The following is a 24,619-nucleotide window of genomic DNA, read 5'->3' as shown; positions in this document are numbered from 1 at the left end:
CGGTCGTTCCCAGTTAATTGTCAGCTGGGTTGCGCGATTCAGACTCCGTCGCAAATTTCCAGTTTCACATCCTCGCCCGTTGCGCAATTTCGCCACAGGCGCGCGCGCGACCCAAGCCAGCCTTTGCTAAACAAAACCAAACCAAAACAAAAAAGCTGTGTTTTTCCGCCGGCCGAACTGCTTCTGCCCCCCCCACCTCCCCTCCCCGTCCTCACCATCCCCTCAACCCACCCCTTCCAACGCACACTGCGGCCATCTCCTTTCCAAGAAAGCAGGCTGGAAGGCTGGCCGGGCTGAGCGCGAACCTTTCCCCTCTTCCTCCTCCTCCCTCTCCCCCCCACCCCCCCGTCCTCGGCGAGCGGGACAACCTCGGCGAGTGGGGCGGCGTTGCCCTTTTAAGACGCAGCGTGTCAAGCTCGTGACGTCAGGGGAGTGCAGCGAGCTAGTGGCGGTGCCGTTCGCCCCTCTTTCTGTTATTTCAGGCAGATGCGGGGAAGCGGGAGAGGAGGCGGCTGGCTCTCCCACTGCCGGAGGGGTTGTCGGCTCGGGGTTGTTTGGGCCGCTCCGCTCCGCAACCAAGGACGCTGGAAGCCGCCTCTACGGAGCGCCCTCCCTTCCCCGCGGCTGAGAGTTTTCCTTGAATTCGCTCAACCCCCACCCCTTCCTTCGCTTGTCCTCCTTGCCATGCACCAGGATCGAACCACCGCTAGCGGCGGCGGCGGCGGCAGCGGCGGCGGCAGGAGGAACTTCCCAAACAGGAACCTAATGGCTGCGAAGGTGAACCTCTAAGCGCGAAGTCCCCCCTCCCCACACCCGCCTCATCCTGCCCCGGGAAGAGAGCCGTGCAGAGGGGAAGAAGAGGCGGGCAAGCCACCATGAGCCCGGGGGCTCAGCACTGATGCTGGCACCGTTGCCTCCCCGGTGGGACACTTCCCTCCTGTGGGGCACCGCGGACCGCGAAAGCTGCGAGCGGGAAGCGCCCGGAGAAGAGGGGAAAAGCGGGGAGAGGAAAACTCCATTCGGCCGCTTAAGACTCCCGAGCCCGCCGCTGAACTTCCCTTGAACTCCCGATTGCGCTTCTCCTTTGGCCCCGGAGCCTTCCTGGCCGAGAGATTATTTTTTATTATTATTATCCTGATTGCAGTTTTTTTCCAGGCGTCGCAATCGGCTCTTTGAAAAATATACACAACACACACACACACAGAACTATTTTTGGCCAATATCATGGCGATGAAAGGAGTTGTCGCAAACCCCGGGATCTTGTTAGTTACGGCCAACGTCGGATCCTTGTTCGATGATGTAAGTAATTGGGGTTGGAGAGCGGGGTACGTTTGCCTTCCTTCCCCAGGCACCCACTTTTGCTTTTCTCTCCCTTGCAAATAAGGTAAAAAAAAAGGGCAGGTTTGTGGCAGCTTGGCCAGCAGCAGCAGCAGCAGCGCGCTTGGACGGGGAGCGGGCGGGCGGGCCTGCCTTGTAACCCCCCCCCCCGGGGGGGGGGAAGAGAGAACCGGGGGTGATGTGGGGTTACAGGAGTTCCTGGGGAGGCTTGCAAAGGGGGGGGCGGGATCCCCGGTCCGCATCTCTGCCGGGAGCGCTCGGCGATCATGACCGCAGCAGCCGACTTCCTTGGTGGCTCGGAAGAGGCGGCGGCGGCGGCGGTGGAGGAGGAGGTCGGTCAGTCGGTGCGCGCCTGAGTGGGTTTCCTCCGGTCCTAGCGCCCCCCCGCGCTTTCTCTCTCTCCTGGAGGAAGACGTGCGAGGAGACCTGCCCAGCTTCGCTCCCATCTCTCCCCTCCGCCCCACAACCCGGTCGCATTCCGGCTGGGCTAGCAAACTCGGTGTGTAATCTCAGTTCTAGGGATTGTCGCCAGCGGCGACGCCTCGCGCGTCAGGACGGGGATTCCCTTTGGGCCGCCCAGCGTCGGGAGGCGGAAGGCGCGCGGAGCGCTCTCCACCTGCTCGCCCCTTTTACCTCTTGGAGGGAAGCCGGCGTCGAGGAAACAGCGGCCTCCGGGCTGACCCCCCGAGGGGCAGCTCCGGCTTCCTTGGGAATCGCGCTCTGGGGTGGCCCCGGGGCTTTTCCTCTCAACACCCATCTTTCCTGACTTTTTTTTTTTAAAGTTTTATCGCCCAGTCCAGTCAGGGGTGGTAGACTGGATTTGGCTTATTTGTTATTATTATTTTTATAAGAATATGTGGAAGTGAGGCTTCACATACTTATAGAGATAGTCCTCGACTTACAATAGTTCATTTAGTGACTGAAGTTATGAGGGCACAGAAAAAAGTGACCTCTGACCATTTTTCACACTTAAAAACCATGGCAGCATCCCTGTCATGTGATCAAATTTCGGACACTTGGCAACTTGACTCATACAGTGTCCTGGGGGTCATGAATGAAGGGGGCATGCATAAGCGCACCAACGTGCCTACCATCCCTGTCCTATTGTTTCTTTTTATTTTTCTTAAATGTATCCATTTCATGTATTCATAACTTATACCTGTTATAATTGCTTGACAAATTAATTAAATAATTAAATAATAAATAAATAAAATTAGCTTTTGCGACCCTTGGACAAGCAAAGTCAATGGGGAAGCTTGATTCACTTAACAACTGCATTCCTAACTTAACTGCAGTGATTCACTTAACAGTGGTGATAAAGGTTGTAAAATGGAGCAAAAACTCATTTAACAACTGTCTCGCTTGGCAACAAATTTTGGGCTCAACTGTGGCCATAAGTCGAGAACTACCTGTATAAAGCATGGAAAGCTTTTTGTGTTTTTACATCTCACCTTTACATGGGTGGATCTGGTTCCCACAATCACATCTTGTATTATGTGGTCTTAATGATAAGTTTTTAGAGAAAACCTTGGTGAATTTCCTCAATGAATTTCCTCCGTAATTTTCTGACTAGGAAAAAAAAGTTGCATTTTAAGAATTAGACGTGAGATGGCTCACCTGCAATCATAATGTAAATAAATAAATATGTAAATAAATAAGCATGGGAGATAACCATGTACAAGCCTTCTGTTGTTTTGTTAAAGCTTGCGCAGATTTTTGCATGGCTCACTATGTAAGGAGTGAGAAAGGTTGTGAACATAACCTGTTCCTTTAAAAATACGGATTTTGCTCTTTAAAGGGATGGGTCTTTCTAGGCTTGTTATGTCATATTGTCTTTAAAATGTTTTCTGATAATAAAATTTGGCATATCTTAAATAGGTCAGCTTTTGTTTGAAAGAAGACTACACTATGTTTTTAAAAAAATGCAAATATGAAAAAAAGTTTTCTAGTTTCAGGATAGAAATGAGTTCATTCTGAGCACTTCTATTTGAAAAAATAGGGCAGAAAATCACTTTGGTTACTTAAGAGTGTTGATAGCTATACATAAAGGGTATTGGTGAAAGTTTATTGTGTGTATGTGTATACATGAGCAGAAGGCAGAACTGGATTATGTTAAGGAACGTATGATATATTTGCTGTCTCTTATGTTCCAGCTCCATTTCAATTTGTTCATTTGGGAACAGACAAAGATCTCCATAAATACAGAAATTGTTCATAGATTGAGATGCGGTAATATTAAAAAGAACACGTCAATTTTACTATAGGTCAACACTTTCCAACTCTGGTGCCTTGGATCCCTAAAATAGTAAATGAGTTTATGTGTACCACCTATGAATGATTATACAGGTAGTTCTTGACTTACAACAGTTCATTTAATGACTGTTCAAAGTTACAACAGCCCTGAAAAAAAGTGAGTTATGACCATTTTTCACACTTATACTTTTGCAATCTCCCCATGGTCACATGATCAAAATTTGGACACTTGGCAACTGACTCATGATGGTTGTAATGTCCCTTTTGTGACCTTCTGACAAGCAAAGTCAATGGGGAAGCCAGATTTGCTGTATTACTAATTTACTAATTACTAATTTAACAACTGCAGTGATTCACTTAAAAACTGTGGCAAGAAAGGTTGTAAAATGGGGCAACAGTCACTTAACAAATGTCTCGCTTAGCAAAAGAAATCTTGGGCTCTATTGTGATCATAAGTCGAGGACTACTTTTTTACTTATTTTTTAAAAAACTTATTGTCTGCTCAGTGAATTTAAAAACTGTTTCTGACACCATGGACTTTTTGCACTGGGCAATTCTGCGTGAAAGCCATCAAGCCTATAACAGGTAAGGCTGAAATTTTGTCAGAACTTGCTCCAGGCATTGCCTGAATCACTGCCTGATAGTTTATGTGGTCAAAGAAGCAGCTTCTGTCCAGGGTGGGCCCAAAATTTCCAAGTTTTCTCAAACCCATTGCTGCCCATTTCGCTTGCTACTTGCCTGTGGCAACTTTCTCTTCTTTCTCTATCTACATTGGCAGAGCTGCAAGTAACAGCCTCAGTGGTCCATGGCATTTTTGCTCTTGCAGGCATCAACAGAGTTGTGTGGGGGAAATCAGAATTATTTAATTACTTCCCATCTCTGTTGCCGCTAGAGTATGAAGCAGATATGACTGGACTTTGGCTGTGGTTATCCAAGGCCAAAGAAATTTGCCTGTGATTGCAAATTAGATTGCAATGAAAATCTGAGCTACAGCCTGTGAGATTAGAATTCCATGGCACTTTGCAATAGCGTCCCCTCTTTTAAAATGCTCCCTTTTATCTCAGCAATACACAATTTAACGAAATTTAAAGTTTTTATTGTAGCGTTGAAATCTGAGAAGTGTTAAGAAAAAGAATACATGTGTGACTTTTATTAGTTCAGGAAAAGCTATAAATTATTTTTAAAAAATATTCCAGTAAATGATTGTGGAGATAACACGAACATGGCACAACCATTGCAAGTTGGATCAAGAGCCCATGTTCTATTTCAGAATGGGACAATGCCATGCATAGTAAGTAATACAAGTGTCAGGTAGTCAGACACCTCTCAGGGAAGAGTTTTGTGGAATAGAATTCATTTTAAAAATTCTGTCCTGAGACACTTCTGCCACTTGTAAAACAGACTTCACAATTCTACGGAAACCATAGAAGTGTGAGACTCATCACACTTAGTGATGGGATAAAATGCTTTGCAGTGAATAAATAACAACTGGAATGTGACTGAATTTAGAAATGAAACATTTTCCCCCTTCCCAATTTAGGGGGTATTGGATTGAGAACTACTGTAGCCACAGCTCCAGTAATGAAGCCTAAATTTGATTTAAGGCTTATCTGTGGCCAGTTCCTGCAGTAGTAAGCCTGTTTTAACCTCACAAACTGCCAAGCCAGGGATTCTAAATAAACAGTGCATGTTTGAGAATGAAGTAGTCTTGACAACAAAAGTGAAATATGACTGGCTGCGTGCAGGGTGCTGCATTTTTAAAGTGGGGCCTGCAAATAGACTTAAAGTTTTGTGACCTAAGAACATACTGTTCCCAAAACTATGATTTCTGGATTGTTGTACCCAATATGAATGCTGCTATATACACATTCCCTTCTGGTGATACTTAAGAGCTGTTCCTCAGTGATTCTCTAGTAGTTGCAGAGACTTTTGCATCAAAAGCTACTTTCACTGAATGTGTGATTTATTAATTGCTCAGGAATGGGAATAATCATGAGTAAGTTCCTGAGTAGATGTGCACAGAATATGTTATGCATATTTATTCAGTGAGCTATATTTCTTCTTCAGTGAGGTTTATTTCTTCTTGAAACTTATATCATCTAAAATAGTTGTATTTAATGGGAGCGGGGGAGAAGACCTATTTTTCCAGCTGGCTGAATAGGGCTGGAGACTGAAAAGTTAAAAAAAAAAAAAAAAAGAATTGGGACAATAATTAAAAGTGTTGTCCTATGAAGAAATAGAGTAGTTTCTACATGGTGAACAATGAGGTTTGACATTTATAAACTAAGCTAGCAGATAAATTTCCTTTCTATTATTTGAGGAGGGAAATCATTATACAAAAACAAAGTATAATGAATATAATTAAATAATTAATTAAAACAAAGTTAAGCCCTTGGGCTTAAAAAAAAACCTAAATGTTTTGATGGGTGTGAGTAAATTAATGTTTACATTTGCAAACTGCCCCCCCCTCTCCCCAATTCTGGTTTGGTTTTCATTAACTTCAATCTAATTTTTGGAATCAAATCAGTTGTTGAATTGCAAATAAACATTTTAGTTTCTTTCGATTTATCCTCATGGTGGACGGAGGCAAAATAATGATGACAATAGAATAGTTACCCAATTGATAGTGGTAGGATATTTGCATTTATGTATTTTGTGCAATATTATTTACAGTTTGTTTTGGCTCTCGCCTCATCTCTTTAATTGTGTCCTTTTTGTTTTCTTACACTTTCCTTCACTCCCATTGCCATCCTGTTTTCTTCTCCTTTTGTTGTTTTTCCTGGAAAGAGAGAAAAGCCTATATTTGTGTGAACTCCAGAACTCTTTGTGCAAAGGTAATATATGCAGATAGTTGTAAATTCAATTTTACACATGGAACACCATATGGGGACAATTTTAATTAGCATGTATTAGTTCAACTCCATTTATTCATTCTTGCTGGCCTTCTATTAGAATTATGGCTTCTGGCAAGTATGTTTTTTAAATTATCAATTAATTAAATGTATACCGCCACCTATCTAGCCAGTGTAGCCAATAAAAATTTGGAAGACAAACAGAGTAAAAACATCACTCCAACACAAATAAAAGTTGTCCCACAAGAAAATCTCAGATCATGCAAAATTCATATACACTCCTGACTGAGCTCTCTTAGGCAGCAATCTGGCCTCAGTGCCTGGAAGAAAAACCTTCTTCAAAAAACGCCAGCAAATTCCTTGCTCTCCATATCATGGAAGGAGGGTGAGGGGATTGTTCCATTTGCCAAGCAGCATTACCGATGTGCAAAATTCGCTGATTTGGTTTGAGATAGGTTAAACTGCTTTGGCATTCAGAAAGATACTATTGATTGCCCTCCTCTCGTGAAGAGTAAGGCTTGAATGATATTTAGCGTAGTCCAATGGAGAACCAGGTGTTTTATATATTTCTTTTTGGGAGAAACTGCCTTAAATTGAGTATAGATTCCCTTTCAGTGAATATGCTAAATAATTAGTTAGGGGTTTGCTTTTCTATTGTTCTTGAAATCCTAGTATTAAATTCTTTAAAAGACATAGAGTTTTTATGAGTGTTTATTAGTCCCCTCACGTGTATTAGAGATTTTATTGAACAATGATTGTAAACTATTACAAATCTAAATGAGTATTAGTCTTTATAAATGGCTTTTCTTCTCATTTGCATTTAATTTGCAATATTCTGTTACCGTTTTTTCCTGGAAAATAATTTTGGAAGAGGAATGATGGAGAGGGTGATAAGGCTAAGGCTAAGAAATTTATAAGAGCAAAACTCCTCGGTTTTCTGATACAGTGGACTCTAATCCACCCATACTTATAGTAAAATAAACTTCTCAGTTTTTAAAGATGCTTAAGACATCTGTTTTACTCAAAATAGGCCCTGTCCTGCCTTGTTTTGAAGTACGGCTGTCATGTGCTATACAAAACCTTGTGTGACACTCAAACCAACAGTGCACACCTCTGGTTTAACATTTCTTCTTTTTGCCCAGGCTTCTGCTTTTGTGGTTTTCTCAAATTAAATGGAAAAAGAAAGTACACAAATATTTAGAAATACCAGTTATAAAAATATTTTCTTTGTATACAGTCCCATCTTACTGAAACATCTATTCTGCAAGGATTTAGCAGTTGAAAAATAGATTAGTATAGTGAAAACAGTATTTGGAATATTTCAGTAATAAAATGTGCCATAAACCTGTGCTGTTGCTTATTATTTTGATCCATTGCTCAAAAGTGATAATAATTCAGATTTCCTTTATACTTAAAGATATCATATCACAGAAAAATAAGATTGTGAGATTAGACTAAAAAATTAGATTATAAAAAAGGCTGAACCACATTTATCATGGACACAAACACAATACATACAAAAAGCCAAATAATTACTTCTGGAAAAAGAAACCTACATCCCAGGAATCAGCAACCCAATATAGAAATTGGACACGTTGATTAAGAGAATTTTCAACGACCTAACTAAGAAATGTCAAATCACAAAAGAAGAACAGTGTTGGATGAAAAGTAGTGGACTGAGAAACTGAACATCCTGGACCAAGCTGAATCCAAAAATGCTAGGGAATTACTGGAAGCTTGGCATTCAACAAATCAGCCACTGGTATACACATAGAGATAAACAACATTCACACACCATTTAAAAGACAATAAAAAAGCTAAAAAGGAAATAAAACACCCCAAAAACATCCTTTCCAGAAGTCAGTGCCCAGATAAGCAGGGATTAACACCAGATAAATTATCAAGCAGAAAACAATACCCCAATCAAGGAACTTTCTCCCCAAAAAAAAACAACAAAAAAACCCTGGCAGATAAAAACAGAGTGCAAATCCCACATTCACTAGCACTGAAGTTACCTCGTTGGGTAAATGAAAACATCTGAAAGCAAACAAGCTCAAAGAACACCAAGGACTCTTTATAAGCATTTTGAAATCTACAATATATGACCAAGCCAAACTTGAAAGAAAATAACTAGACTGAGCCTCCTGAAATGCAAATCTATAAACTGACATTCCTTTCATAACATTTGCTGTACCTCATGATAAGTATATTGCTACATCTGCCCATTAAATGAAGGATACAGCATGAGAAATAACAAGTGGGAACAGAATATTGGTAAGTATTTAGTTTAGGTGGATCTCCTTACTATGACATCTGAACATGCTGCCTGGAAAAATGATTTAATTCCACTTTGATTTTTTCCAAAAGGTATATGGGGTAACCACTACTCCTAAAACTTAAATAATAAAATAATAAAAACTTTAATTATACTGAATATATTGAAAATGTATTTTTCATTATGATTACAAATATAATTATGTACATGCAAACACATAATGGAACGTTTCTTCTTTTCATATTTACATTAACATTTATTCCTGATGCATTTTCCTTTGTAATTTTGAACATAATATAAAACATACAAACATACACATAAGACACACACACACACACACACACACACACACACACACACACTCCCAAGCAATTTCTCTATTTTCATTTCCTTTAGATCTTGGTTTATTGTCTTGATGGTTGGGTTTTTTTTTTACTTTTCTTAAAAAGCAACTAACAACAACAATTCAGATCAAACAGAATTAAGTTAGAGAAAGCAATTACCTTTAACTACAACATTGTTCAACATTACTAGTGTTAAGTCTTTTGTTCCCACTATGACTAAAATTTAACATTATGGTAACTTGGACACCCAATAGGAAGAGGGGAACATACTTAGCATTCTACAGAAAAACAATGAAGTTGTGACCACAATCCATCATGGGAAAAACAACTTTGAAAGGATTCACACCTCCCCAAAGCTTTTACTTTATGTAATACTAAGTTTTGTGTGGAAATTGAAATCCTGTATCAAATGATAAGTTAGAATATTGTCATATCAAATTGAAATGGGAAAACTAAAGTTTAAATTTGTAAACATTTTATTGATAATCTGGAGCCATCCACAATGGATGATTTTAATCTATCTTTCAGGTCTATGACATGACAATAAATGAAAAATGCCCTTCATTCCATGCATTACAAGATCTTTCAAGGCAAAACAGGTTAAATGTGTAAGCAATAAATAGCAGAGAAAGGAGTCCTACAGTTGAAGTTTCAACACTAAACAAACAGTAACTCTCCCTCCCCTTAGTCTGTCCCAAAAAACTAAACAACATTGCTCTAATTATAGTTGGAGCAAAGACTCAAAATAGCTACAAGACAACATAAATTTTGTATAAACCTCTAAACCTTTGATCATTGCCATTTGATTTTCCCCTAGGTTCGCTAGTATGATAAAATAAAGAAGTCTTAAATTTTCAAATCCATCTAGAAGAAACTGAAAAAAATGGATGGTAAAGAGGAATGAACAGTGTATCAGCATTTTCTTTAACAGAAATGCAGCTGCTGATGTTTAGGAAACTTCTAAGATCAGTCATCTCTTATTTTGTGTCTGCCTGATGGAAAATCCTGTAATCTCTAGTCAGTCTGGTGTTCATGATGTATTGATTGACATTAATTGGTGTGAGGAAGATTTGGTAGCATTTTAAGGTTTATTTTAAAAGTGGGTAGGCAGAAAGCACTGTTGCTTTTGCATTTAGCTGACAGGGCTATCATGGCGTTTGAAAAGTAATTACATAACCTATAAATGCAGGATTTTTATGGATTACACCCCATGGAAGTATATGCAGTATTATATGCAGGCTTCATATTTAAATAGTAATACAGTATTTATCTTACACTTTTACTCCTAAGAAAATTGAGGAGATACACACTAAGGAAACAATACATGACTGAACTGTTTGACTGAATTGTTTGGGTCTGTAGCTGGTTGACAGGGTCATCATTTTTTCACAGTTCTGTGACTGTGGCAGAGAAATATGTTACACAGGCATTATCAAGTATAAATGGAATGGTTTCTAGGGTGAAATCTGGCCTCTTCCTTCTGGAAATAGTCCCACTGCATGAATTTATATTCACAGATCAAAAATGTGCAGTTCAGTCATAAACAAATACAGAGAAATTGACCAACATATTTAGTCCAACATATTTAGGCTCAATGTTGAGTCTGAATGGGTGGGCAGCCATATTAAATTGGCAAGTTCCTTTGAAGATCAGAGCATGCTGGCAATTTTCATTTTTGGGGTATTATTGCAACTATCAGATTCCTTGAAACCACATTCACTCAATTATTTAGAAAACATACCGTATATGATTTATCTACCTGTCCTTATACATGATATTCTAGGTGACTTATAATTCATTTAGTGATTAAGGCATTAGGCTAGAAACTGGGAGATTGTGAGTTCTAGTCCTAAAAACTGGTTGGGTGAGCGTGGGCCAATTACTCTCTCTCAGCCCAACTTACCTCACAGGGTTGTTGTTCTGGGAAAAATAGAAAGGTGGAGGAAAGAATGTTAATGTAAGTTCACCATCTTGAGTTATTTATAAAAACAATAAAGATGGGACAAAATAAATTCAAAATATCATAGTACCATAACATCCCATCAAACCCACATTTCCATTTGTATTTTTTACTCGCTTCTATCCTAGCCCAATTTATGCGTTAAGAGCCAGATCTTCACAGCTCCCCTTGAAGGCTAAAGATTGTGGGCCTCAAATTTTGAAAATTTTGAGTAGTTCGGAGAACCGGAAAAACCACCTCTGACGGGAGATTTTGCATTATCCTTCCCCTGCCACACCCTTCAAGCCACGGCCACAGAACCGGTAGTAAAAATTTTTGAATCCCACCACTGACTACAGTTAATATTCATAAGCAACATATGTATGTGCTAATGTTATCTATTGTGGTAATAAGTTAATCATAAGGGATGTAAAAGTCAACTGGGGCTAATCAAAACATCTAAGCTCTTTCCTGTATGCGTGGGAAGCAGGCTAACTACAGTTCATTCTTATCATTGAAATATTGGAATTAGTTTTCCATTCCCTCCTGCTTTCAATTTTCGTCTATCTTCCATAGGTCTTGCCCTTCCCAGCAGCTTCCATTCCACACCCCTAGGATGTGATATCCATTACCTTTCCTGTGACCTGAAAACCCAGCCTGCCACATTACCAAAGTGGGACATCTCCTGAGCCCATTACAGAGGCCTCTGGAGTGATGAGGTCCAGTCCATCCAGTTTCACTAAGTGAAACCTCCCTTTTCACTGGTTTAGGGAAGTCCATAGCACCTTGTTAATCAATAGGATGGAATAGGACTCCTTTCTTTTGTCCAGGGATGGGTGGGGTTATTATGTTACTTGTAACTCCATTGGGCTTCCTACAGCAAATACCACTTTCCCACATAACTCACCTAGTATGTGATCATATAGAAACATATTGACTTTTTAATTAAATACAAATACATTAAAAAAAACATTTAAACTAACCACAGCAACTGTAAGCCAGTTCATGTAGTTAGCTCCCAGTCAGTGGGGATTAAGGCTCACTGGTGCCCTAAGCACTGACAAATCTTGGTGCCCCCCACCCCTTTGTACATACTGTACAAATGAAGCCAAACTTAGGCTACATAAAAGTTTTTGTGGTGTTTCCTTTGGGCCTGGTGCTTAGTCTGCTTAATGGTTAATACGGTTAACCCCAAACAATTTAAGTATCAAACATGAAGTAGCAGAAAGTCTTACTACACCGTTCTGAAAGGGAGCTATGAAATATCTCAGAATATTGTCAGAAGACAAATGGAAGCACCTATGTTTGAATAGTGCCCCCAGGTTGAACTATGTCGTCATGGAGAAATCTCTAGAACAATTTTCTCCCATGTTGACACCTTCCATATGTTTTGGATTAATAACTTCTGTATTTTGTACCCTTGCTGTGAAGGATAGGAATTACCCAGTTTATTGAGAAACTGCCAATTTGCAGAGCTTCTCTGGCTAGTGAGAAGAAAAGCATTGGGTGCATCTTCTCATTTTCTCCCAATATTCATGTTTCAGTTCCATGTGTCCCTAGTGAAGATTTGAAATGACTCACATTTGTTGCATCTGTCAAGAACCCTTGGGAGTCTTATGTACTCTTTTTAAAGTGTGGTCTCATACAATTTCATCAGGGTTGTGACTCAAGAGAGCAACAAATATTTCCCCTCCCATGACTTTGCAAACCTGCTTTCTTTATGTTATTGCATCAAGTAACCTAAAATTGGAATCCTAAAATTCCCACGGGAACCACAAAATTCATTTTCCCATAGGAACCATTGGAAAACTGAACTTCATTTGATGTTAGAAATGTTATCTGTCCCAATTTTTCATTTCTTCCTTCTAGTCGCATCTCTGGTATTACAATTTGATTTGATAAATTTAAGGATTTGTCTCCTTAAAAGATTGTACAGATTTTTTAGGCTGGGATAATCTGCTTATCTGTTGGGATTTTATTCCTTTTGGTAATTTATTCTTGGTGGAACTGACTGAAAATGCACTTCAGTCTTGATCCTGTATACAGCTGTTAGATACAAACAGCACATTTGTGATGTTAAATGTTAATGATGATTTTACATTTTTAATACATGTATAGATACAAGTAAATATGATAGGATAATTAAATTGCTTTAATTATAGAGAAGGCCAATACCTCTAGTCCTTGTACAAAGGTAGTCCTCGATTTATGACCACAAATGAGCCCCAAATTTCTGTCGCTAAGCAAAATATTTATGTGAAGCTTTCCCCATTTTACGACCTTTCTTGTCACAGTTGTTAAGTGGATCTGGCTTTCTGATTGATTTTGCTTGTCAGAAGGGTCAAAAGGAGGACACCCTGGGACGCTGCAACCGTCATAAATATGAGTCAGTTGCCAAGGATCCAAATTTTATTCACATGACTGTGGGATGCTGCAATGGTCCTACACTTGAAAAATGGTCACAAGTCACTTTTTTCCAGTGCTGTTGTAACTTTGAATGGTCACTAAAGGAACTATTATAAGTTGAGGACTACCTGTACTTCGTAATGTAGGTGTTGCCGCGTATAGCATTGTATACTTTAAAATAATAGGAAAGGAGTCTTGGTTTCATCCCCCACCACTTTTTAGAAATGAAACCCAAATTATTCTTGAGCAGAGGTTAAGATTTCTTTTTGTTGGGGAAAGCTAGTCTAGCTTTAAAAAGTGGTGGGGGATGAAATCTTATATGCTTCAGAAAACACGATGTGTTTGCCTGGTTTGAAAGACTGGTTGAGAAAGCATGTAAAGCTTCTTGATTGTTTATTAGGAAATTCTACAAAGTTGCATTGGTGGTGCTTTAATGCTTTTAATCTCACCAGGGTACCTTGTTGATTCCCTGAGAAATTATTGCTTCGAATATCATCTGCCCCAAATTTCTGAGAAGGAGAAGTAGAAGTAGACTTCATATAACAGACAATCCTTACCATGGATTCTTCTGGGGCAGGAATTTAGCTATTTGCCATTGTGGAGAAATTGCTTTCTTCCCTATCATTTTTTCACAATTGGGAGCCATAATCGGCATTTGAATGACACATTAAGAGCCGCCATTCAAAATGTGGCTGGGTTTGGAAGAATCATGGATGTATTCCCTTCTGGCTTATTAAAAACAAGAAAAATAGCAGCAATGTTTGGAGCAACTCTAAAGGCTGCAGCCATATGGAAGTTGTGCCCTTTTGATAAATTAATGAAGCTTTCAGTAGAGAGTGCACCTCTGTGGTTTGTGTATTCTCTTATTGGTGGAGAATTCTGGTATCATAAATCCAGTTGGGGAAGTGTTGACAAAGCCAGAGCACCCCAAACCTTACAGAAGTGTGTCCTGCAAAACAGAAACAACATGAAAGGAGAAGAAATAGATATGAAGAAAAGGCAGCCTGATAAGAACTAAGCAGGCTTGGCAGCCATGGAATGTGGATGGAGGTTTAGACTGGGAAAGGAGGAGAAAGAATATGGTTAGTCGGCTGTGAATATAAACAATTCTGTTAGAAGAGGCTGACCCTGCTTTTTAGGAATCTCTGAATATTTATTTGACCACCAAGAGTGGTGTTCCTCAACCTTGGAAACTTTAAGATGTGTGGGCTTCAATTCCCAGAAGACTCTCGCCAGTCATGTCATCCCAGCATGTTGGCTGGGAAATTCTGGAACTTGAAGTCCACACATCTTAGTTCCTTAGAATGAGAAACATTGGCCTAAGGCAGGGGTGTCAAACTGGCGGCCTACGGGCCGGATGTGTCACATGAAGGCCATCTCAGGTTTGCAAAAGCAAAGAAGTCACGATATGTTACATGATGCAATCGAGTTTGATGCCCGTGGCCTAAGGCAAGACTAGAACTCAGGTTTCCTTATTCCTAGCCCAACCCTTTAGCATTAGACAGGTAGTCCTCGACTTACAACCACAATTGAGCCCAAAATTTCTGTTGTTAAGTGAGTTTTGCCCCATTTTATGACCTTTCTTGCTACAGTTGTTAAGTGAATCACTGCAGCTGTTAAGAACACAGGTGTTAAGTGAACCTGGCTTCCCCATTGACTTTGCCGGTCATAAGGTTTTAAAAGCTGATCGCATGACCCTGGGACACTCAGCACTCTTAAATATGGACCAATTGCCAAGCATCCTAATTTTGGATCATGTGACCACAGACATGCTGCAGTGGTCCTAAAATGGTCCTAGGCCACTTTTTTCAGGGCCCTTGTGACTTCGAACAGTCACTGAACCAAGTTGAGGACTTCCTGTGTACTGTGGCCTGAAACATTTAGTTTTCTTTTGATACTTAAAGAAGAATTTTATCGGACTATTTAGAAATCTTAGAAATCCTAAGGAATCTGGATTGCAGATGCTTATATATTGATTTGGCAACTGACTCATACTTTCCTATTCCTAAGTGAACTGATTCAAACAATAATTGTATGATGTAGCATGACATGAAGCTACATAAGGCTGTTTTGCTAGGTAAGGATATTTATTACTCAGTGGAATTATTAGTTGAACCCATCATTTTCTTTCTAAAGCAATCAGCAGGTATCTATGGTTATTTCTCTGAATTGTGAATAATAGTTTATAGCTTAGTATTACTATACTACTTTTGTGGAAGCGTAAAGCAAAACTAGAGAACCATTATTATGGTTCATCGTGCAGTCAGCCAGATGTTCAGACTGGATTTGGCATTTTTGTCTATCTGTTGAGTCATTTTTATATTGTATTGTATTGCATTGCATTGCATTGCATTTTAATCATGTGCTGTCATGATTGGGTGGGGATGTCATTTTTTATTTTTTAATTCTATATCGTATTTTTAATGGTTGTAAGCCACCTAGAGTTGCTGTGAGTATGCAGCTAAATTTATGTATTTATGTGTATGTATGTATTTATTTATTTGCCACCTCTTTCCATAGTGCTATTCTAAGCAGTTTATTCATATCTGGCCTCCAAAATTTTAAAATACACAAACCAAACCATTAAGATAGGTCATTCGTGTAATTCTTTTCATTACCTAATTGAAAAAAGCCTAGGGGAAGTGTCCCATTGTATAGGAAATCCAAGTTCTGCTGATGCTGCAATTGCACTTAGAATCCAGGCGGGCAAATTTACAAGAGTAGAGGCTGCCTTCCTCCAGCCCTAATGCCGGGACACAAAGCTACATTATGAAGCAGTCTGCTTGGCCAGTCAGCAATGCCCAGGGGGTTCAAATGCAACACAGGGAGTGAGAAGTGAAGGACGGCTGCAGAGTGACAGGACCGAAGTTTGCTAAACCTTACCTCTCTGGGGTAAGGCGGCAGGTGGCATCAACAGCAGTGAGTCTCTGGCACCCGGATCAAGCATAGCGGCCTGAGAGGGCAAAGTGGCAATACCCTACTTTCTAGTCCAGTGATGGTGAACCTTTTTGTTGAGGTGTGCCAAAAGCGTGCGCACTCACGATAGCGCACATGCTCATGTGCTAGCACACACAGTGCAATGCACACCCCCCCCCACGCATGCGTGTGCAACATCCCTGCCTACTAACCTGCACTACACATGCGCACGCCTCCCGGCTGATTTCCAGCCCAGGGGGGCTGGAAAGAAGCCTCAGGAGCCTCGGGAGGCTGAAAACAGGTCCGTTTCGGCACTTCCGGTATTTCCAGAAGGCCCGTTTTTCAGCCTCCTGAGGCTGCAGAGGCTTCCCTCGAGCCTCTGGGGGGCCAAAAACAGGCCAAAAATCAGCTGGGAGGCACGCACGTGCGCAGTGCAGGTAAGTTTGGCTGGGGCTTGCGTGCCCGCACAAATGGCTCTGCGTGCTACCTGTGGCATGTGTGCCATAGGTTTGCCATCACAGTTCTAGGCCAAAACAGTAACTCTAAACAGAATGGTTAGCCTTGAGTGTGGAAGAGAGCCAGCATTTAGATGACTTCATACAAGTGGCCCCTTATTAAAAAAAAAAAAAATTGAATACCAGGCCATTCACAGCAATGCTGAATAAGTAAACTACAATGCTCAACCTGGAGGTGGAGGAGAAAGCAGCTATTTTGATAGGCATGAGAGTAATATTAAGAGACATATGTAGGACAGCTATCTGGGCTGTCCTTTTTAAAACATGTCACACGGCATGTTGACTGCGGCAGTCTATATATCCTAATAAGGCTAATTTTTTTGAGGATGTACAGGTAGTCTGTATTTACGATTATTCTTTTGTCAACTGTTCACAGTTACAAAGGCACCGAGGGGGGAAAAATGACTTACAAATGGTGCGCACCCAATCGTTGCTGCATTCCCCCATGGTCATGTGATCAAAATTCAAGTGCTTGGCAATCACCACAGCTTCCAAGAAGCAAAGTCAGATTCACTTAACAACTACAAAAATTACTTCAGAGTTGTAGTGATTCACTTCAAAGTCATGACAAAAAAAGGCTCATGAAATTGTGTACAACTCACTTAAAAGCTGCCTTGCTTAGCAACAGAAATTCTGGCTCCAATTGTAGTCATATGTGTAATTTGACAATGCCAAAATATTTGCTGTGGCTTTTAAAAAAATCTAAATTAATCCTTGTTTGGAGCATTGGAAAGAACAGATTAACCATAGGACCCCGAAGGGTTAATTATTTTCATAAAGAACAGTTAATGTTTGGAAAGATGGAGTCATAAATACAGACTTTGTTCCAGTGGTTAGCTTCCAAATGTTTATAAAGTTTAATGTTAGGTGACAGTGTTTATGGGGATAACGCATGCAGATTACATGGAGGACAAAGAACTCACTAACAAAAAACATGTGTCAAGTTTAAATGAACTTCAGTGATGATTTCTCTTGGTAGAACTGGCGTACTTCAACTGGGAAAGAGTGAAGTGCAAGTGATATTTTACAGAGCACATTTAGGTATTGTGATACATTGGAAAACTATGCTTTCAGCATTGACCATTTGTTAAACTGCGTTTCTTTGTAACATGTATTAAAGATAACATTAATTGGGGAGTGACAGGAGGAAAATAAACTGGCCATTGGTTCTTTCTCTGATCTCCCAGCCAGCTTCTTCTAACTTTTTCTTAAGCGGAGAAATCCTCATCTCAGAAGATCCTGAATGGGGCTGTTGGGAGAGTATGGCAGATGGCAGTCATCTTTCTATCCTGTCTCAACAAATATTAAACAATCTTTTTTAAGTAACCTATTTCTGGAACCCTGGGACTATATGGAATAGCTCTTTCTACGTCAAAGGATGTGTGCAAGAGAAAGTGTGAGAAATTGATATGTACTCGCAATATCTCTTGTTAGATGGGAAACTCATTTTCCAATTCACTGTTTGGGTTTAGAGCAGCTGCCACGTTTTTTTGAGAATTACAAGGGGATGCACACTTGAATATTTGGAGGCCATCAGTAGGCAACCTGGTGCCTTCCAGATATTAGATCTTCACATCCCATCGGCACCATTCAGCAATGGATTGTGTTGTATATAATCCAAAACACATAGAGGATATCAGATTAGGGATCTCTGTTATATTTATTAAGTGATGGGTACAGAAACTCTGTTTGGAACTATGTCACCAGCTTATTTTCTTGACCCTAAGAAACTGAGGACAGCAATGTGATGCTACTGTAATATTATATATCCTACATAAAATAGGATCCTGTTGATTGGATCCCCGAATACTGCTTTTATTGGACCATTAATGAAATTAACATGACATGGACTTTAGCAGTTCAAGATTTCCCCCCGTCCCCCAGACTGAGTACTGAACTGTCTGGTGAGAAGATTTCTGGGAATTCCATGGATAAGGCTGAAGTCAACCATGATGGCCACAATCTCATACCTTTCATTCATTGAGTTTGACATAATGTCTTAGAAACTGATTTCACAGTTCTCTTTTTTTCTCACATGGAAAAAGAAAACTGATACTGGGATTTTAGTTGTCTTTTAAAAAAATGCTTCATTCCAATGTATAAGTCCTTTTTTTTAAAAAAAAAAATCCTTCTTCTTGCATAATTAATAATTTTATATCTTCAGTGTAGGTAACATGATAAAATCAGGATGGAAACAGAGAGTGAGAAGGAGCTGTGGCCATGAACAAGAGTTTGATGGGAGTAGAAAAGAATTCTATATAAACCTCTGAAACATTGTTGTCTATCAGTATGACTTGTTGGACCACTATTCTTAGTATAGATCAAGGGTCTTCAAACTTGACAAGTTTAAGACTTGTGGACTTCAACTCCCAGAATTCCTGAGCTAACATGACTGACGGAGGAATTCTGGGAGTTGAAGTCCACAAGTCTTAAAGCTGTCAAAGTTTGAAGGCCACTATTGGATGATAGCTTCATACAAGCATCTAGAGCAATATTTTTCAACCTTGGCAACTTTAAGATGCAGGGACTTCAACAGCCAGCAATTGACTCATTTTTATGACGGTTGCCCTGTGCTGGGATCAAAGCATAGGGCAACCGTCATAAATATGAGTAATCTATGACAAATGATGTTTAAGACTATTTTTACTGTTTAAATTCATATTAAATTCCAAGTATCCAAAATCTGTTTGATGAATAATCAGAATTAAAGCTTTTGACTTTATCTTCTACGTGTGATTTTTTTCCTAATTACTCCTTTATTTTCCTCCCCCAACTTTGTTTGAATATACATATCTATAAATAAATGTTTGTGTTCTTGTACAAACATGCAAACATTTATTTATACATATACATATGAGGCACAAATCTCACACCTTTATTGAAGTGGTCTGCCGCCTACAACAACTTAAACTGCATGTATTTGTTATGCATTAAAATGGTATTTGGTATTCTTGAGGCAAAAGCCTAAACTAAAACTGTCTGGGGATTAACAGTGAAGCAAACATTGTGGTAATGTTTTACAAGCTGTTGAAGCATTGTACAGCTTGATTCATTTGTGTTTGTGTTTTCATGTGGAAGTGAATTCTTCCTAATGGAAGACATGACGTATTTTAATGATTCCAAATGAACCTTGCTTGAAGGTGCTGAAAGCCTTCACACCATTTGCCTTCAAAGCCATGGTTTTTAGCAGTTGCAATGCCTGCAATGCACCACATAATGCTCTATCTCACAACAACCCATTAAATTGTCCTGGAAAACGAATGAAGGTCAGGACTGTAATCCATGCCCTGGGCAGTTTTATATTCTGCATCAGTTATAGTTCCTGTGAAAGTCCTGTGCCATGCATTTCCTTCTTATCTATCTTCTGTCCCAAAATATTGATGCTGCAGATTCTAAATATTTAGGCTTATTTATTACTAACATTTCTATGCTGCTGTACTGCCAGTGGCTTGGATATTTGAAAAAGGGAGACATGAAGCAATCATGATACATTTGAAAGCCATGCCTTCATAACACAATTCTCTTTTGAACATGATGCTCAATGAATTAATACTATATTTTGAAAGTTGGGATTTTTTTTTCTTCACCGATTCCTGAACTTTGAAACCATGCTTGACTGTTCTTAAGGATTCCTGGTTATCAGAGGAATGAATTCATAATGATCTTAGCTGTTTTCAAGTTATAATCAGGTTTAGATTTACCAATTTTAGAAAAACGAAAGAATTGTGCTAGCAGCCTCTAAAAATCCTATTGGTGAGTGGAATGAAATTGGTATTCAGATTCATAATAAATAAGTATTTTGTTTATCTAAAATGAAGAAGGGAATTTGTGGGTCTTCAGCATTTTCTAACAGTCTTAATCATTGATCATACCAACTAGAACTTCTAGAAATTGTAATTCAACAACATCTGGAGAACCATGGTTTCCCATCCTTCACCTAAAGCACGGCTCTTCAAACTTAACAGCTTTAAGAGTTGTGGACTTCAACTCCCAGAATTCTTTCTCCAGCCATGTTAGATCAGGAATTCTGGGAGTTGAAGTCCACAAATCTTAAACTTGCCAAGTTTGAAGACCCTTGAGCTAAAGCATAAAAGCTCCATGCATTTCCCAGTGCCTTGCAGCCAAGAAAATATCAGTGTATAATTCTAGCTACTACATTATGGATTAGTCCAGTTTTATCCACGTTGTAATAATATTACAAGTACATATAAACCAGAAATCAAATTATGTAATTCAAGCAATAATTACTACACTTATACTAATCAGATTTTTAGAAAATCTTTTTAAAAATCCTTTTTCATTTATAAAATAGGTGCATTTTTTTTTTCAGGCTAGATCTTAGACTGGCACAGAATGGCTTGCATTCTTAGAAGTGAGAGAGGACTAAAGCAAACTTAATTCGTTTTCATTTCATTTTCATTTAACTGATTCTCCTTATACGTAGTAATCATTTTCTCCTACCACATTAAATCTTTTATAATAAATCTAAAGCCTTAGATGTGGCCATGAGCACTCAAGTCACATACTTCAGACTTACTGGACAAACTGGAGTAGAGAAACTTCATAATGATCTTCTGATATAATTTAGACAACATGTGGAGTGAGTCACTTGATAAATGAGATTTGTCCTTGACTAGGTAAAAACATGTTCCTGCTGAATGCATTGCACTGTCACAGAATAATAATTTATGGAAAATGCACATCAAATACATTCCCAGGAGGCAGTAAATGGAGGAAAACTGCCCTCTTTCTATTATAGCCAGGACATTTTTATGTGGCTGTAGTAGGAATGTAAGAATCATGAGGAACGCCTTAACTGTAGTAGCTAGTAGAACAGGCTACCACTTGAAGTGGTAAGTTCCCCTTGAATAGAGGATGTCTACATTGTTAGATAAAGGCTTGATGGTCATCGGTCAGAGATGAAATAATAGATCCCGCACTGAGCAAATGTTGGACTCAGGGATATTTAAGGTTTCTCCCAACTCTGTGATTCTGTTTACCATAAGTTTACCATAAGAGCCGTGGTGGTGCAGTGGTTAGAATGCAGTGCTAACTCACAGCTCACTCCAGGAGTTTGATTCTCCTCCATGCTGCATCGACAGCCCAGGATGGGTTGATTCCTTCCTATGATGTCATTTAGCTGAGTCTGTACTAAGATATAAAAGCCAGCCCCCGGAAGAGACCCCAGCTTTTGACTCAGCTCCTTTCAGTCAGTAGCTGTGTCTCTGAAAGCTTCAGTTTTTCCTCGTTTCAAGCAGCCCCCAGGATCTGGGCAGCTGCTCTTCCAGGAGAGCAGGGCTCTCTCTCTCTCTCTCCTGCAAGTTTGGGAGCAGCGTTGCCAGAGCGCTGTTCAGGAAAGTTGGGCAGCGTCTGTAGACCTCCCCCACGCCTGCGGTTTGAGCAGTCGTAAAAAGTGATCGGCAAACTGATACCAGCGTCAGCCAGCTGATCGTGTGGCCAGAGGCTGCCCTTTCCTTTGCTGACTTCACTCGGGTCTCTTTATAGCCTAAGGATAAATTCTTCAAATCTCGGAGCCTGTTTCCCATAGTCAGTGGCCATCTTGGATTGAAGCCTTCCACCACGAGGTGAGTGGCCATTTTGTAAGCCCGGGGGCCAATTTATACCCTAAGGGGCTTAATACAAAAAATTTACAAACAGTTTCTTTCCATCGTAAGAGCCTTTATTCCTCAAATGGAGCAAGATAAGGGTCAGGCAGAGTCCCCCCCCCCAGTGGAACAGTCTCTTAAGCCAATAAGAGAAAAAGTTGTAGGCAACGTACCCAATCAGTCCAGAGGGAGGTGGCTGCTAAAATCAGAGCTAAGGCTCTAGCCCCTAAGAAGGCAACTCAGGCTGAGTTGAGGGCAGAAAAGCTCAGACATGCAGCCCTAGAGAGGCAGTTCAATAGAACTATTCAACAGAAGGGAGTGCAACTACAGCATGTTTCAGGTGATACCTGTGGGCCCCAGCCAAGCCCTCCCAGGGGAGGAGAAGTTATATATGAGCCTTTCCATCCTCCATCCTGGTCTCCTGAGGCTTTTGCAGTACAATGATCCTCAAGATCTAAGCAGATCTGGGCCTTATTTCCAACAGGCTTCTGGGACCTATGCTCCTCCCCCTCCCCCTCCCTCCAGGCCTCGAACCTCTTCTCAATCTAGGCCTGAAGCCACCTTCACTCCCTCAGCAGTGGGCCTTTGGCCTTCTGCCCCTACCTTTGAGCATAGACCAGGAGATATCCAAGATGCTGTCTCATTGGCCATTAGGCAGGGATTGGCTGAAGGCTTCAAGCAAATCCTTTGACCTTCGGAAAGGGTTCAGGCCCTTCTCCCTTCTCAATCTATAAGTTGCCTCATCACCCTGATTTACACAGGTCCCAGGACCTCAGGGTCCATTCTTCTCTACCAGAATGGGAGGAGGTTGATGAGGAGGGAAGGGCTTCACCATCTGAACACAGTTACTCCTCTCGTTCAGAACGTGAAGAGGGCGAGACCTTTGACCAAAATCTTTCAGAGGAAGAGGACTCTCGCCCAGAGCAGACATCCTCTGCATTGGTCTTCAATCCTTCTCTCTTCAGGCCATTGCTCAGCAAGGCCTTGGTCAAGCTGTCACCAGAGGAAGTGGCTCCTGAGCCACAAGGAAATCCCTCTAGCCAGGGAGACTCGCTCTTCTCCAAGCCTGTAGTGCATGCAGAGGTTTTGCCTTCTCCCACTTTGTTCCTGGACATGGTAAAGGAACAGTGCGCTTCCTCTTCGGCAGGTCCTCGCCCATCTTCTCTGGATAAGTGTTTCTACAACATCAGCGCAGCACTGGACAATTCCCTGGCAGTGCCTTCTGTTGACATTCCGGTTCTGGCCTCGTTTCCATTTTCTGGCACTCTCACGTGGGCATCCATACGGTGGCTGCACCAACTCCAGATTAGATTGCCTACATCTGACCTTCGGTCTCACCAAGGCCTTAATAAGATTATCGCAGTGGCGGAATTCACTGAAGATGCCACTCTCAATTCCGCCAAATTTGCATCGAGGGCCATGGCATCTTCAGTAGCAGCAAGAACACTGTTATGGCTCAGAAATTGGCAGGCGGAGTCACGCCGTAAATGGAAGCTGGTTTCAGTTCCATTTGCGGGAGATAAGCTTTTTGGCAATGCTTTGGGCCAGATAGCTCAGGACCTTGGTCCAGGTCAGAGCAGGCCCTTCCCATAAATTGGCTAGAGCTCAGAGTCATTTTTCTAGCTCTCAAGCATTTCAGGCACTCAGTGACCGGCTCCCAAGCCATGGCTCATGTCAACCAGCGGGGGAGGGGACGAGGTCCAGAGCCCTCATGGGAGGGTTGGGTTATGGGCAGAGCAACACCTGTTGTTGATCTTGGCGGACCACTTCTCCGGGATCAACAACTCCCAGGCCGACTGGCTCAGCAGGAGCCTAGTCGACCAGGCAGAATGGTCTATTCCTCCTTCTCTGTTCAGGGACCTTTCCCTCAGATTCGGAACGCCGGAGGTATCCTTCCTGGGATCTTCATGTGGTCCTTTATGCCCTTACAAAGCCCCCTTTTGAACCCCTTAGAGCATTGTCTCTCCGTTTCCTGACTCTGAAGGTAGTGTTCCCCGTTTCCATCACTTCAGCCAGGCGGGTATCCGAGCTCGCTGCTCCTTCCATCAGACAGGACCTTTGTTCCTTTCACGATGATAGGGTTGTCCTCAGTCTGGACCCCTCATTTATTCCAAGGGTTAACACCTTCTTTCACAGGTCCCAGGACATTATGTTGCCTGGCTTCTGCCTCCTCCC

General features: G+C 40.9%; 1 protein-coding gene across 8 annotated transcripts in view; it reads left to right on the top strand.

Annotated features, from left to right (window-relative positions):
* Window positions 1–254: 254 nt before the first annotated feature.
* The window catches only part of INPP5A (inositol polyphosphate-5-phosphatase A), a 255,053-nt gene continuing 230,688 nt past the window's right edge, over window positions 255–24,619 (top strand). For 2 of the 8 annotated variants that reach the window (XM_087964256.1, XM_087964254.1), the window contains exon 1: window positions 261–1,299. In XM_087964256.1, the coding sequence (XP_087820382.1) occupies window positions 1,225–1,299 (75 nt within the window). In that variant the 5' untranslated portion in view covers window positions 261–1,224. Of the gene's footprint in view, window positions 1,300–24,619 lie in introns of all 8 variants that reach the window. The other 6 variants (XM_087964259.1, XM_087964253.1, XM_087964255.1 and 3 more) reach the window with 6 other exon arrangements.

The sequence above is a fragment of the Notechis scutatus genome, chromosome 4 (assembly GCF_049901735.1).
Source record: "Notechis scutatus isolate UNSWTSFEM ecotype Mainland chromosome 4, rNotScu1.2, whole genome shotgun sequence".
Taxonomy (NCBI): Eukaryota; Metazoa; Chordata; class Lepidosauria; order Squamata; family Elapidae; genus Notechis; species Notechis scutatus.
This window is presented reverse-complemented; position numbering and strand designations above follow the sequence as displayed.